The 12,690-nt window shown below is 37.0% G+C and overlaps 1 protein-coding gene across 6 annotated transcripts in view; it reads right to left on the bottom strand.

The window, feature by feature from the left end:
- ADAMTSL1 (ADAMTS like 1) overlaps positions 1–12,690 on the bottom strand; it is a 1,072,914-nt gene that overhangs the window by 287,094 nt on the left and 773,130 nt on the right. For all 6 annotated transcript variants that reach the window (XM_078369765.1, XM_078369768.1, XM_035306411.3 and 3 more), the window contains one exon: positions 10,218–10,375. In XM_078369765.1, coding sequence (XP_078225891.1) covers positions 10,218–10,375 — 158 coding nt within the window. The remainder of the gene's footprint in view (positions 1–10,217; positions 10,376–12,690) is intronic.

The raw sequence follows: 12,690 nt of genomic DNA, 5'->3' as shown, positions 1-12,690 counted from the left end.
TAACACATCTGGTGTATGTAATTTTGACCTCCTTATGTTAATAAAAAAGAGTGTTTGAACAAAGTTCTTCTTCCTATAATCACAATGTTTCAGTGTTTCTAATTCAACATGATGACTTCTCTCGCTGACAGTAAAAGACAAAAACTTTTCCATAGCAGTTGACTGCACTGTCATGATAGAGATGGAGGGCCATGAAAATGTGTGTGTGGGGTTATGGTTGAGCTTTAAGTCCATGTAAAATAAAGGAATCAAGGAGAAATTATAAACACATGAAGACATCATTAGGCACACAAAGCCTTTTCTAGATAAAGCACTGTGAAAACACCTTTTCCTTTTTCATTGGGAAAACTCTGTGAGCTTTGGGATTTTTCTTTAAGCTTCTTTCTCTTACTGATGTAGAAACTGTTGCTTCAGATGGGCCAGCAAGCAGGCTGGCAGTCAGGGGTCCCCGCAACCTGCCTTAGCTCTTCAGTCGCTGCTCTGATGTGGACAGGCAGGTAAAAGGAAGCCATAGGTGAGCCACTACTGTGCACCTCTGAGCTGGCATCCACAGTATCATAGGACTTGTTCACACTGCTCTCAGGGTGACAGGGATGTCATGACTTTGGAAAGCTCAGAAATCGTGAACATACAGCATTACGTCTGCTAGGGAGACAATAACATGCAAAACTGGTAAACCTGTTTATTAAATGTGTCAGTTTACTCGACTCACTTTTGGGCTGTTCTGATGGTTGACAGTGATACTGTCAATGCAGGAACTGCTGTTAAGACTACTTTAAAATGCTTTTGTTACGGGCTTGCGAAGATATACAACAATAATAATATCTTCCTTATAGCAGTTTATAGATCTATAAATACCTAATTTTAAAATAATTGTTATCTTATCATCTTTCTCTTTCATATTCTGTAAACTCCATGGAGGCAGGTACATTTATCCTGCTCATCACTCTTCAGCATCATCTATGATGTCTGGAACATAGCGGGTATCCAAACAATGGCTGAATAAATGAATGAACAAACAATTGAATTATATACCTTTCAGGTACTTTTGGAATTTCAAACTATTATTTGTGATAAAGTCTTAGATGAGTCATTATCTTCTTATATACATCTGCTAGCAGTTTCTTTGAAGATGTTACTGATCACTTGATTTTATCATCAAATTATGAAATCATAAAAAGAAACTATTATTACAAAACAATGTTTATTCAAGAGCACTTTTTTTTCTCTTTTGAGATGGAGTGTCACCCAGGCTGGAGTGCAGTGGTGCGATCTCGGCTCACTGCTACCTTCATCTCCTGGGTTCAAGTGATTCTCATGCCTCAACCTCCTGAGTATCTGGGATTGCAGGTGCCCACCATTGTGCCTGGCTAATAATAGAGATGGGGTTTTTCCATGTTGACGAGGTAGGTCTTGAACTCCTGACCTCAGGTGATCCACCCACCTCAGCCTCCCAAAGTGTTGGGATTACAGGCATAAGCCACCAAGCCTAGCCCCAAGAGTACCTTCTACCCTCCTTGGAAGGCTGTCTTTTTAGGCAGGATAGTATAGTGAAGGGGACTTGCCAAAATGCTACTTACTATGGGAATGCAACAGAGGCAGTCATCTTGTTGTTTGAAATACCTGATAATTTTTTTCAGTTTTTTTAAGTGCCTTTATATATGTACAAATTATACACAACTTTATTTCAACACTCTTGTCTTCAAATATGTGTAGGAATCCCAATCCCTAGGATCTATATTTAGTTAGAATCCCCCTTTCTACATCTCTTTAGCTTTCTTTTAAGTTCTATGATATATTTTTTGATTATGTGAATAAAAACATGTTATACGTTTTTATTTATGTAAACAAAAAACATAATAATAGTAACTCACAGATACCAAGCCTGATAATTTTAACAGTTTGAAATGCTAAGATTAGGCATTAGGAGATTAAAAATGATTTTCAAAAATGTTAGTACCCAACTTTACTTTTACAGTTTTTACAGCATTTTCTAGTCTTTCTAGAACTCCAGACCTCCGTATTAGAAAATAGTGCAGTTCAGCCCATAGGCTCCTAGCTCAGAGTTTGTTTTTTTTTTTTAATAGGGATGAGATCTCACTAAATTGCCCAGGCTAGTCTCAAGCTCCTGGTCTCAAGCAATCCTCCTGCCTCAGCTCCCTGGAGTTCTGGAATTCTAGGCATGAGCCACTGTGCTCAGCCTACCTAGCTCAGGGTTATGATTAATTCTGCCCGCAGCCTTGAGTAGGGTAGTAGATCAGAGATGCTTGTCTGGAAACAACAGGTATAATGTTGTCTAAAGACCAAAGATGGTGGCAAAGATTTGTCAAGAAGGAGATGCTAAGTGGCAAAGCAGACTACAGCCTATTTGCAGGACTGTCCCAGTGGTCAGATGGGGAAGGAGGACAGGAAACCAGTGACCAGAGCTGAGCTTGGTTTTGCGGTGGTGGGGAGCGAGGCAGGATTGGGCAGGGATGTGCAACTCTCAGGAGTGAAAGAAAGATGAGGAACCAGTTCTCTGCCTCTGCATCCTTAACCTTGCTGTGTGATTGGCAAAACAATGTGTGAAATCTAATGAGAAATGCAGTATATTCTAACGAGCTCAGTTCTAAACTCTTGGCATCAGTCAGCAAAAGAGGCATATTTATTGGCGGAGTCACTCCCTGTAAAAGTTGGGTAGGAAAATGAATCACCACTTACTTTTCACTTATTTTCTTTCCTACAGTTGACTTAAACTTTTTCTCTCAAGAACACATGGCTTAGGACAATGGTTTTCCCTTTTATGAGCACGGGTTGGCTGAAATGGGGAGGCTGTCTAGAAACAGGCTGGGTGTCAGGGCGAAACCAACCTGGGATAAAACGTTTACCAAAGTTCAGCCCCCAGTGGATAAAGGAATTAATTACAGATGCTCCTCAACTTACAGTGGGGTTATATCCCAATAAACCCATCATAAGTTGAAGATGTTGTAAGTTGGAAATACATCTATCTTAAATGTGCTGAGAATACCTATGCTGGGCTACAGTTGGGCAAAATCATCTAACATAAAGCAGGTTTTATAATAGAATGTTAAATATTTCATAAAATGTATTAAGTACTGTGCTAAAAATGGTTTTACAGGTACTTGACATGCAGTTTCTACTGAATGCATATTGCTGTTGCACCAGAAGAAAGTTGAAAATTTGTTTTTGGTTATTGTATGTGGAGGACTGACTGTATTTCATTCCTACCCAAGATTCACAGGCTGCCCAAGTATCACAAACGCTTTGTTTTTTTTTGAGACGGAGTTTTGTCCTTGTTGCCCAAGCTGGAGTGCAATGGTGCAATCTCCGCAACCTCTGCCTCCCAGGTTCAAACAATTCTCCTGCCTCAGCCTCCTGAGTAGCTGGGATCACAGGCGTCTGCCACCACACCCAGTCAATTTTTGTATTTTCAGTAGAGATGGGGTTTCACCATGTGGGCCAGGCTGCTCTTGAACTTCTGACCTCAAGTGATCCACCCACCACAAAGGCTTTCTTAGGCATATTAGCTTGTAGTGCATGTCTACAGCTTTTACTATGTGTCTTTTTTCTTAAGTATTCAATGGTGTGCATCATTATTTCAAAATTGTCTATCTAGTCTTTTATCTTCCAAATGAAATCACAAGCTAGGAGAGAAAAGATACTATATAGGATGGTCAATCTGCCTCACGTGTCAATCATCTACTAAATGAAGGATATGCATATATAAATATATTTTTATATATATGCATGGGAATTCTATAAACTTAATCATCTGCTAAATGAAGGATATATATGTATATATATGTATGTGTATATGTATATGTATATATGTATATGTGTATAGATATATGTATATATGTATGTGTATATATATGTTTATATGTATGTGTATATGTGTATATGTGTATATGTATATATATGCATGGGAATTCTATAAACTTACTTAATAAAGTTAATTCCCATTATTTTGCACATGGGATTTATCTCCAGATTCCTCATATTGTTTCCTCTTATAATAAAAGCAAGTTTTGGATCCTAAATTGTATGCAAGGTTATGTTCAAGGTTGTCTAGAACAAAATATGAAGGCATCGTCCTTTCCCTAATACTCTAACTGATACAATTAGAAATTGCAATGTTTCTGTTCCCTTAGAATTCTCAAAGATGCTACTTTGGTAACAATTGGAATAATGCCAACCTTTCTAACCAAATTTCCCAACTATAGAAATGTAATACCTTTTAAAAATTGTCCTCTGCAGGAAATAAGTGTCCTCACATTATCAGTGCATGATTTATGAGTCAGTGCTCTTAGCTCTGAGCATGCTATTGTTTTCTCTTCTGGTGTGTGTTTCTGCTATTTTGGTAGCTTAGATACTCATCAATCACCTTCTTCTCTGTCTAATCTGGTTTTCTGTATATATTTTTCAAATGGGCAAAACCAGAATGTGTACCAAAATATCTTAGCTGCTGTTACAGGCAGAGCTAAGTTGTAGGTTCTAATGAAAAATGGACCTATGACTGAGAAGGACTCTTCCACCTGGGAAAGTCATTCTCTTTCATTGGGTCTGCAGCTTCAGAAAAGATGCACATGGCATGGTAAGGGAGGGAGGGGATACTAAGCCAGCCAGTTATCCAGCTGATGGCCAGATCACCTCTAATAATTAATGTACTGACAGATGCCACTGCCAGTCTGCTCTCAAAGCCATTTATCTTAGTGACTACACCTGCCAAATTGTTTCTGGGTATACCACTGGTAAATGGATCAGCCACTCACCATCTTCAGCAAAGCAGCTTCCTGCCATTGTGTAAATAGAGTATAGTGATTGGTTTTACTGAAAGGTAAAGTGTTTTAAAAAATAGAAAGTAAGTAATTTGGATCTGTCCATTTTTATGCACATTATCTAATTTAATCCTTCACAAGGGCTCCTTCAGAAGTGGGGAGTATTTTATTACCATTTCATGAAGGAGTAACAAGTATGAGGAGGCAAAGAAATGTACTTAAAGTCACACATCCAGTAAGCAGCAGGTCATCTATTCTACTGCACCAAACTGGCATTATCAAAAATGTATGTACAGCTAATGGAACAAGTTTAAAATTTTTGAAAGAAATGCTCCTCTAGGAAGCAAGATGAGAATTCAGTCTAGTTTTAAAGGCGGCCAGAGAAGGATATTCCATAACATTATTTTGGAACCAAGGGCAATACGTAACAATTGCTCACTATGAGAAAATCTTCCTTTTGCACAAAACAGTATTTTCCTTTTTAAAGAAACAAAAACAGTACTTTGGCAATAAAATTTCACGGAGATACTGACAAGTGGCCATTCTGATTGCTGCATATCTTTTTCAAAAAGCAATTCAGTGCTTAAATTAATATATATTGCATCCACCAAAAAGCAGAACTATTAATAAATTCAGTAAAGTTGCAGAATAAAAAAAATCAACATATAAACATCAATAGCATTTCTATACACTAATAACAAACCACTCAAAAAAGAAATTAAGGAAACAATTCCATTTATAATAGCTACCAAAAAAATTTCAATATTTAAGAGTAAATTTAATCAAGAAAGTGAAAGACACTGAAAACTATAGAACATTGATGAAAAAATTGAAGAAAGCAAAAATTAATGGAAAGATATCCTGTGTTCATGAATTGGAAGAATTAACATTATTAAATATCCATACTACCCAACATTATCTACAGATTTAATGGAATCGCTATAAAAATTCCAATGACATTTTTCACAGAAATGGAAAAAACAACCCTAAAATTCACATGAAATCACAAAATACCCCAAATAACCAACACAATCTAGAACAAAAAGGAAAAAAGCTAAAGGTATCACACGACCTGATTTTAGAATCTACTGGAAAAGCAGTAATAATCAAAACAACATGGTACCAGTCTAAAAACAGACACATAGACCAATGAAACAGAAGGAAGCCCCAAAATTAATCTGCCAATTTAAGGTCAATTCACTTTTTGACGAAGTTGCTGAGGAAAGAACAGTAGTGTTTGAAAAAATTTCCATATGTGGAAGAATGAAATTAAACCCGTATCTCATACTATACACAAAAATCAACTCAAAATGGATTAAAGACTTAAATGTAAGACCTGAAACTAGAAAACTACTAGAAGAAAGCATAGGTGACAAGCCTCAACTAGGTTGGGCAATTTTTTGAATATGACCCAAAAGTACAGGCAGCAAAAGCAAAAATAGATAAATGGGATTACATCAAACTAAAAAGCTTCTGCACAGCAAAGGAAACAAACAACAGCGTGAAGAGACAATCTAGAGAATGGAAAAAAAATATATGCAAATCACACATGTGATAAGGGGTTAATATCCAAAATATCTAAGAACCTCAGACAACTCAATAGCAAGAAAAAAATCTGAAAGATGAACAAAGGATCTGAATAGATTTTTCTCAAAAGAGGGAAGACAAATGGTATATTTTAAAATGCTCAACATCATTGATCATCAGGGAAAGGCAACAAATACTATAATATCACCTTATACCTGATAGAATTTCTGTTATCAAAAAGACTGAAGATAAGTATTGGCAAGGATGTAGAGAAAAGGAAATTCTTGGATACTATGGGTAGGAATGTAAATTGATTTGGCCATTGTAAAAAACAGTATAAAAATTTCTTTAAAAATTTTGAAAATTAGAACTACCATATGATCCAGCAATCTCATTCCTCGGTATATATTCAAAGGAAATGAAATCAGTATGCTGAAGAGATATCTGCACTCCCAGGTTCCATGTAGCACTAGTATAATAGCCAAGATGTGAAATCAACCTAGGTGTTCATCAACAGGTAGATAAACAAAATGTAGTATATATGCACAATGGAATACTATTCAGCCTAAAAAAGAAGAAAAACCTGTCATTTGACAATGTGGATGAACCTGGAGAACGTTACATTAAATGAAATAAACTAGGACCAGAAGAACAAACACTGCATGAAATTAATATTTCTATGTCCAATGTAAAACAATTGACCTAATATAAACACAGAGTAGAATGCTGGCTGCTGAGGGGTTAGGGTGGGAGTGAATTGTGGGGCAAATGTTGGTTGAAGGATATAAAATTTCAGTTAGGAGGAATAATTTCAAGACATCTACCTACAACATGGTGGCTACAGTTAATAACAATGTATTGTATTTGTGAAAATTGCCAAGAGATAGATTTTAAGTGTCTTCAACATAAGAAACTGATAAATATGTGAAGTAATACATAAGTTAATTAGCTCAGTTCAGCTGTTCCACAAAGTATGCATATTTGAAAACATGTTGGATATGAGGAATATGTACAATTTTTACTTGTCAATTAAAAATTAATTAAAAAAAGAGAACTTGTTTCAACTAGACTGTTTTAAAAGACATGTCCACATCTCAAAAATAAAACCCTGCCATGCCTTTAAAAAAAAATCTTCAAAAAGCTGTTGCACAGCTCTTTGTGAAGACACAGACACTCATGGCCTCTGTGTAAGCACCACACTGATGGCGTTCTGCTCTATATCTGGTTTATTCCACTTTCTGAATCACCTGACTTCATACCACCAGATCACCAGAGGAATGACCTCATCTCAAGGATGATGCTATTTTGCTAATTGTGAAGATGGACTTCAGTGTTTATAATAATGTTTATCAAGGTGAGATTGGTTTGAGACTTGGGTACATGGCCATTTATATCTATAAAGAGGATTAGATTAATCAACTCTATATATGTATTATATACATAATGCAAAAGAGAGTATACTTTGAATGCTACTGAAAGTTTAATTCATGTGATATGTATAACTGTAACACATCATGAAAAATGATAACTAATCAATAGTAATATCTTATTTTTGGCTATTTCCCTGAGGAAAACTAGAGAAAGTTGTTTCATTATGAAGTACCAGGAAAAAAGATAATTTTCTTATTTTTTTCCTAAATATTATTAAATTACCTGGCTCATTTTAAAGTTTAAGCAAATTGACTTTAAGAATTACATAATTTATCTTAGAATAACATTACATTTATTTAATTCCCAGTATTTTCTAATGAAGCTTCGAAGATAAAGATATATACTCTTAGAAGCAACACAGACTATTAAAAGCATTCTGGACCAAAAGTAAAGAGATGTGATTTTTAGTCCAGGCTTCCCATCATTGTGAATTCAGGAAAGCCACTCAGCTCTCCTGAAGCAAAGTGTCCTTATGGGTGTAATAGAGATGTCAGCACCTGCTCTACTTAAACAATTGATGTGTGGCAAAAATTCTTTATTCATCCAGCACTTGTTAGCGCTTATTGGGTTCTTCTTATGGAGATATGAAGATAAATACAATTCAGTCCCTTCCCTCAAGGAACACAGAGGTGGGGAGATATAGATAGAAATTTGGGGTAGAGTCACAGAATACTAAAAGGAGATCTTGAAGAAGAAATAAGAGGTAGTGAAGAGAATAGAAGAAGACAAGGTAAGAGCATTCCAGGTAGAAGGCACAGCATCATATGCAAAGTAATGGGTTATGAGAGTATAAGGTGCTGGGGGACCTGCCCGTCATTCAGGGCTCAAACAAAAGGAGAAAAGTCAAAGGTGAGGTTGGAAAGGTGGGCACAATCCAGCTTAGCGAGAATAACAGATGCTGTGCTATGGATCTAAGCTAGAGGCAATGAATGATGGTGAGGGGTTATGAAAGATTAGGAAAAGGGGATTTACAAAATGCACTCGGAAGGTAACATAGGCAATGAAACCAGAGGCTGGGAAACGAGAGTCCATGGTACTAGTTCAGATGAGAAAATGTACAGGCCTGCACTAACACAGTAGGAGAAGGATGGAGAAGAAAGACCAATCTTGAGAGATAGTTTGGATGAAGTCTGACTGGTGGCATATAGAAGGGGAAAACAGGGTGGTTTCAAAGGTTTGAAACCTTATCAAAGGTTTCTGACTTGTCTGGGTAGACAGTGTATTTGCAAGATTTAAAAAATAAAGATGATAAAGTAGGTTTCTGGGGCTAGACAAGTTAAACTTAGGCGTGTTGGGCTTGTTGTGTCTCTGGGTTATCCAAGAGGTGAGGTGCAGAAGGCAACTGGATAGATGTAACACATTTGACAATGATGTGAGCTGTTCCAATGTAATGCTGCTTGAATCCAGTTTTTATAATTTCAGTATGTGCATTAATTCTGACAAGGCCACTAGGGAAATTACTATAGTATACATGGTCTATTTAATGGTACTCCAGGGGCTTCAAAGAATAAAGACATATTTCACTTCTTTACTGGATTTTCTCGCTTAACGGAAATCATTTAACTACCTACAGCATCATTTCTATCATGAGCTACCTCTGATGGCTTGTAGCTTCTTGCTCACGTTCATGTGGCCGGCGTCTGGATTGGATTAAAAAGAACTACCATGCAGATGGAAACGGAGGACCGTATTCTGGAACCTTTCTCCCTCCAACCTTACCGCCTATCGCATTTTCTTAGATGCATTCTTACTTCCAGCTGCCATGGGGTCATCAAGCTTTAGCTTAAATCAAATGTCCTCTGGCTCCAGGTCCCATGATGAAAAATTTATGGAGTCCTGGACACATTACAAGTTTTACAGCTTTACAGCTGAAATCCTTCAGGTCCTCCTGACCTACTGAAGGAAAAAATATGTTTTATTTTATTGTGATTCCCAAATGTTCATCTAGTGTGTACGTTTTTCCAGCAGAACGTGCATGTTGCTTCCAGCAATGTGTTTTATATTACCTTGAAGAGTAGGGAAGCCCTGATAGAAGGAAACAACTTAGTTTTCTTGCCAGTACAAAAGAAAACAGAACTTGCCATTGGAAGCATGATGAGTTGACCAAGTCTGTGGATTATCGGTTTGTATTTCTCTTTTACTGAGGATAGCCTATATAAGCCGACAACTTATCTTAACTGTTTTAAAAACAATCTATATCCACCAACTTATGACACATTGGCTTCTTAGGTGGGGTTATTTTATTATTACATAATATTTTATTAATTATATAGTAAAGATTTCCTATGACCTTAAAATATCATATGTTCTCATAAAGTCCAGGATGCAGCTAGTTCAACACCCTCAGATTAAACATTTCCTGGGTAACACACAGGCCTTCCAAACATATGTCAGAACCTAAAGTCTCTCTCTGCTCAGGAAATTATAAGCAACATCAGTTTGGATGTGGCTTGGAAAAGGAGGTATCTAAATTGGGCTCACCTTGACAATGAAATCTGCTGTAAGTGGTCCAGCCATTCTCAGTATTTCTTTGTCTGGAAATTTCTGGAAGTCCACACTAGAATTGTCCACAAGAAAAGTTCCTGTGGAGCTGAGACTGTTTTCACCTTTGGCCCCCTGGAGACTTTTGGTTTCCAGATCTGCATAATCAAACACATGAAGATGAGAGAAAGATGTTCCTAGGGCAACCACAGGCAAGCACATTTCAGTTTAGAGGTAGCTAAGGGAGACATCATTCTTCATATAGCTGACAAAATTGAAATTGTGATATCAACAAAATATATAGGCACTGCTGAGTCTTATAGGAATGGATGCTGCAAATGCAATTATTTTAAAACTCATTAGCCAAGCATTCAAGGGTCCCTGTCAAAAAAAAAATCTTTAACTTGCAAGATGACCTTATTTGGGCATTCCAATTTACTGCAACCCTATTCCTTTGACTAAACCAATTCTCATACATATCTTTTTGACTTCAGGTTTGAAGGCCCTCAACCTAGGATACCCTCCAGTTTTCTTTTTGCTCTAGAAGATCCTCGGGCATCTCTGAGTTGCTTTAGTACCTGTATGACTTTATATTCGTGCATTAACCTGTGTTTACTTATACTTTCTGGTTACTTACTGCACTGGTGCTATTGTGCAAAATGAAGAAACAATAGTGACTTAAGAACAGGAGCTATCATTTTCAGTATCCTCTCTTTTTAAAATCCATTTTGACACTTAATTCAGCTTTATGCACATATAGAGTATTTCATAAGTGCTTAAGATAGAAAAAAAACCCTTTATTTCTGGAGCATTCACATCCAGATTTGGCCAATGACAAAGCCTATGAAGCATGTTTTGTGGTAGAAAATCAGAGCATGCTGGGGATGATGGTAATTATGACATGTGATTCAGAGAAGACTAAGTTCTCATGTGACTTAGGGGTGATTTAGAACAACTGTCTGTTGTGTTGCATGAAGAAAGATAGATGGACTAAGGCTAATAGTTTCTAAAACTTGACAAGAATGTTTGGTTTCAGCAGAGATACTTTAGCAGACAAATGTAGTGCTTGGATGGGGTTCTGGGTTAAAACAATTTTAAGGTCTCTGAAGGTACTCAAGTACTAAAGATATCTGTATTACTTGTAGAGGTGGTCTACTTGTAGTTGTCTACTGCAAGGAATACCAACAGCTGGAAAATACCGGTGTTCAATTAAATGCCCAGTGACTCTCAGATGAAGTCTGTCCAACACTTTTTCTAGAGTAGGCCAGGATTCCCTCCCCTGCCTCAGTGCAGAGGAGATCCCACTGAAGAATATAGCCACATCCATGGAATACTGGAGTGAGGAAATCACAGTTGTTATCATCAGGGGAAAGCAACTGCCCTGAATTTCCTTCTTCCAGCCTTCATTCCTCAAACTGCCTAACCGGCGGTTGTAGAAACCTTTCTAGAACATGAATTAACTTAGTTTTAGGAAAATCCTGCAGTTGTAGGCCTGATCTGAGCATCTGCTTCCATTTTATCAAGAGACTTGCAGCTGTCCTAATTAAAGATGAGTCATGGGGGCAGACTAGATTGCCTCATCTTATTCTGGTTTGGTCCAAAATATTTAAGGTTGGTTTCATACTGCACCAGCTTCTGGGAGTGAAGGGCAAAAGAACTACAAGAGAAACAGGGTATCCTTTACTCCCACATTCATTTTGCTGAATTGTATATCAAATACAAAAAAAAGAACACACAAGAAAAAATGATTTAGCTGTACATATGCCACCAGCAGTATGTTTGTTGGGAGAGAAAAGCAGAATCCAGTTTGGTTTTCATCAAATCCTTAGGATAATTAAATCAAACAAGGCCAATTCTTCAGCTTCTTTGTGATCACATAATTAGGAAATCTGGGAGACTAACACATTTATAAAAATAAGTTTCTCTCTTAAATCTATTCCTATGGGTTCTTTCTTCTGCAATGAAGAGTCAGTCCCCCACTGGTGATAATCTTGGCCTGAATATTTTATTTCAGTATCCATCACTGCTCACAAAAGTACTGTTATTGAGTGGGGTTGTTACATCAGAAGTGAGCCCTCTCCAATTCTCAAATGGGGAATAATGAATCATTTGAATGGTAATAATACACATACATATGTTATCTTTTGACACATGAATACTATATTTTATAGGGCCGTTCAGGATTAGAAAAAAACTTGAATCCATAGAAGGCGACTTATCAGCATTTTTTGGTTTTGCCTGAACTGTACCTTACTTATTCCTTTACTTCACATGACCTTTCAAATCCCACCTTTTCCATGAAATGTGTTTATTTTTATTTTTAGAAACACTAAAGTAGGCTATATTGCCTTTTATGAGCTTCAATTTGTCTTCCCCGTGTTTGCCTTTTTAGCACGATTTCATTCATAATCCCATTGGTAAAAAATAATGCCTGCTATCTAAATTTGGTTTCCCAAGCATTTGTGTGGGAGGG

This window comes from Callithrix jacchus, chromosome 1 (genome assembly GCF_049354715.1).
Source record: "Callithrix jacchus isolate 240 chromosome 1, calJac240_pri, whole genome shotgun sequence".
Taxonomy (NCBI): Eukaryota; Metazoa; Chordata; class Mammalia; order Primates; family Cebidae; genus Callithrix; species Callithrix jacchus.
This window is presented reverse-complemented; position numbering and strand designations above follow the sequence as displayed.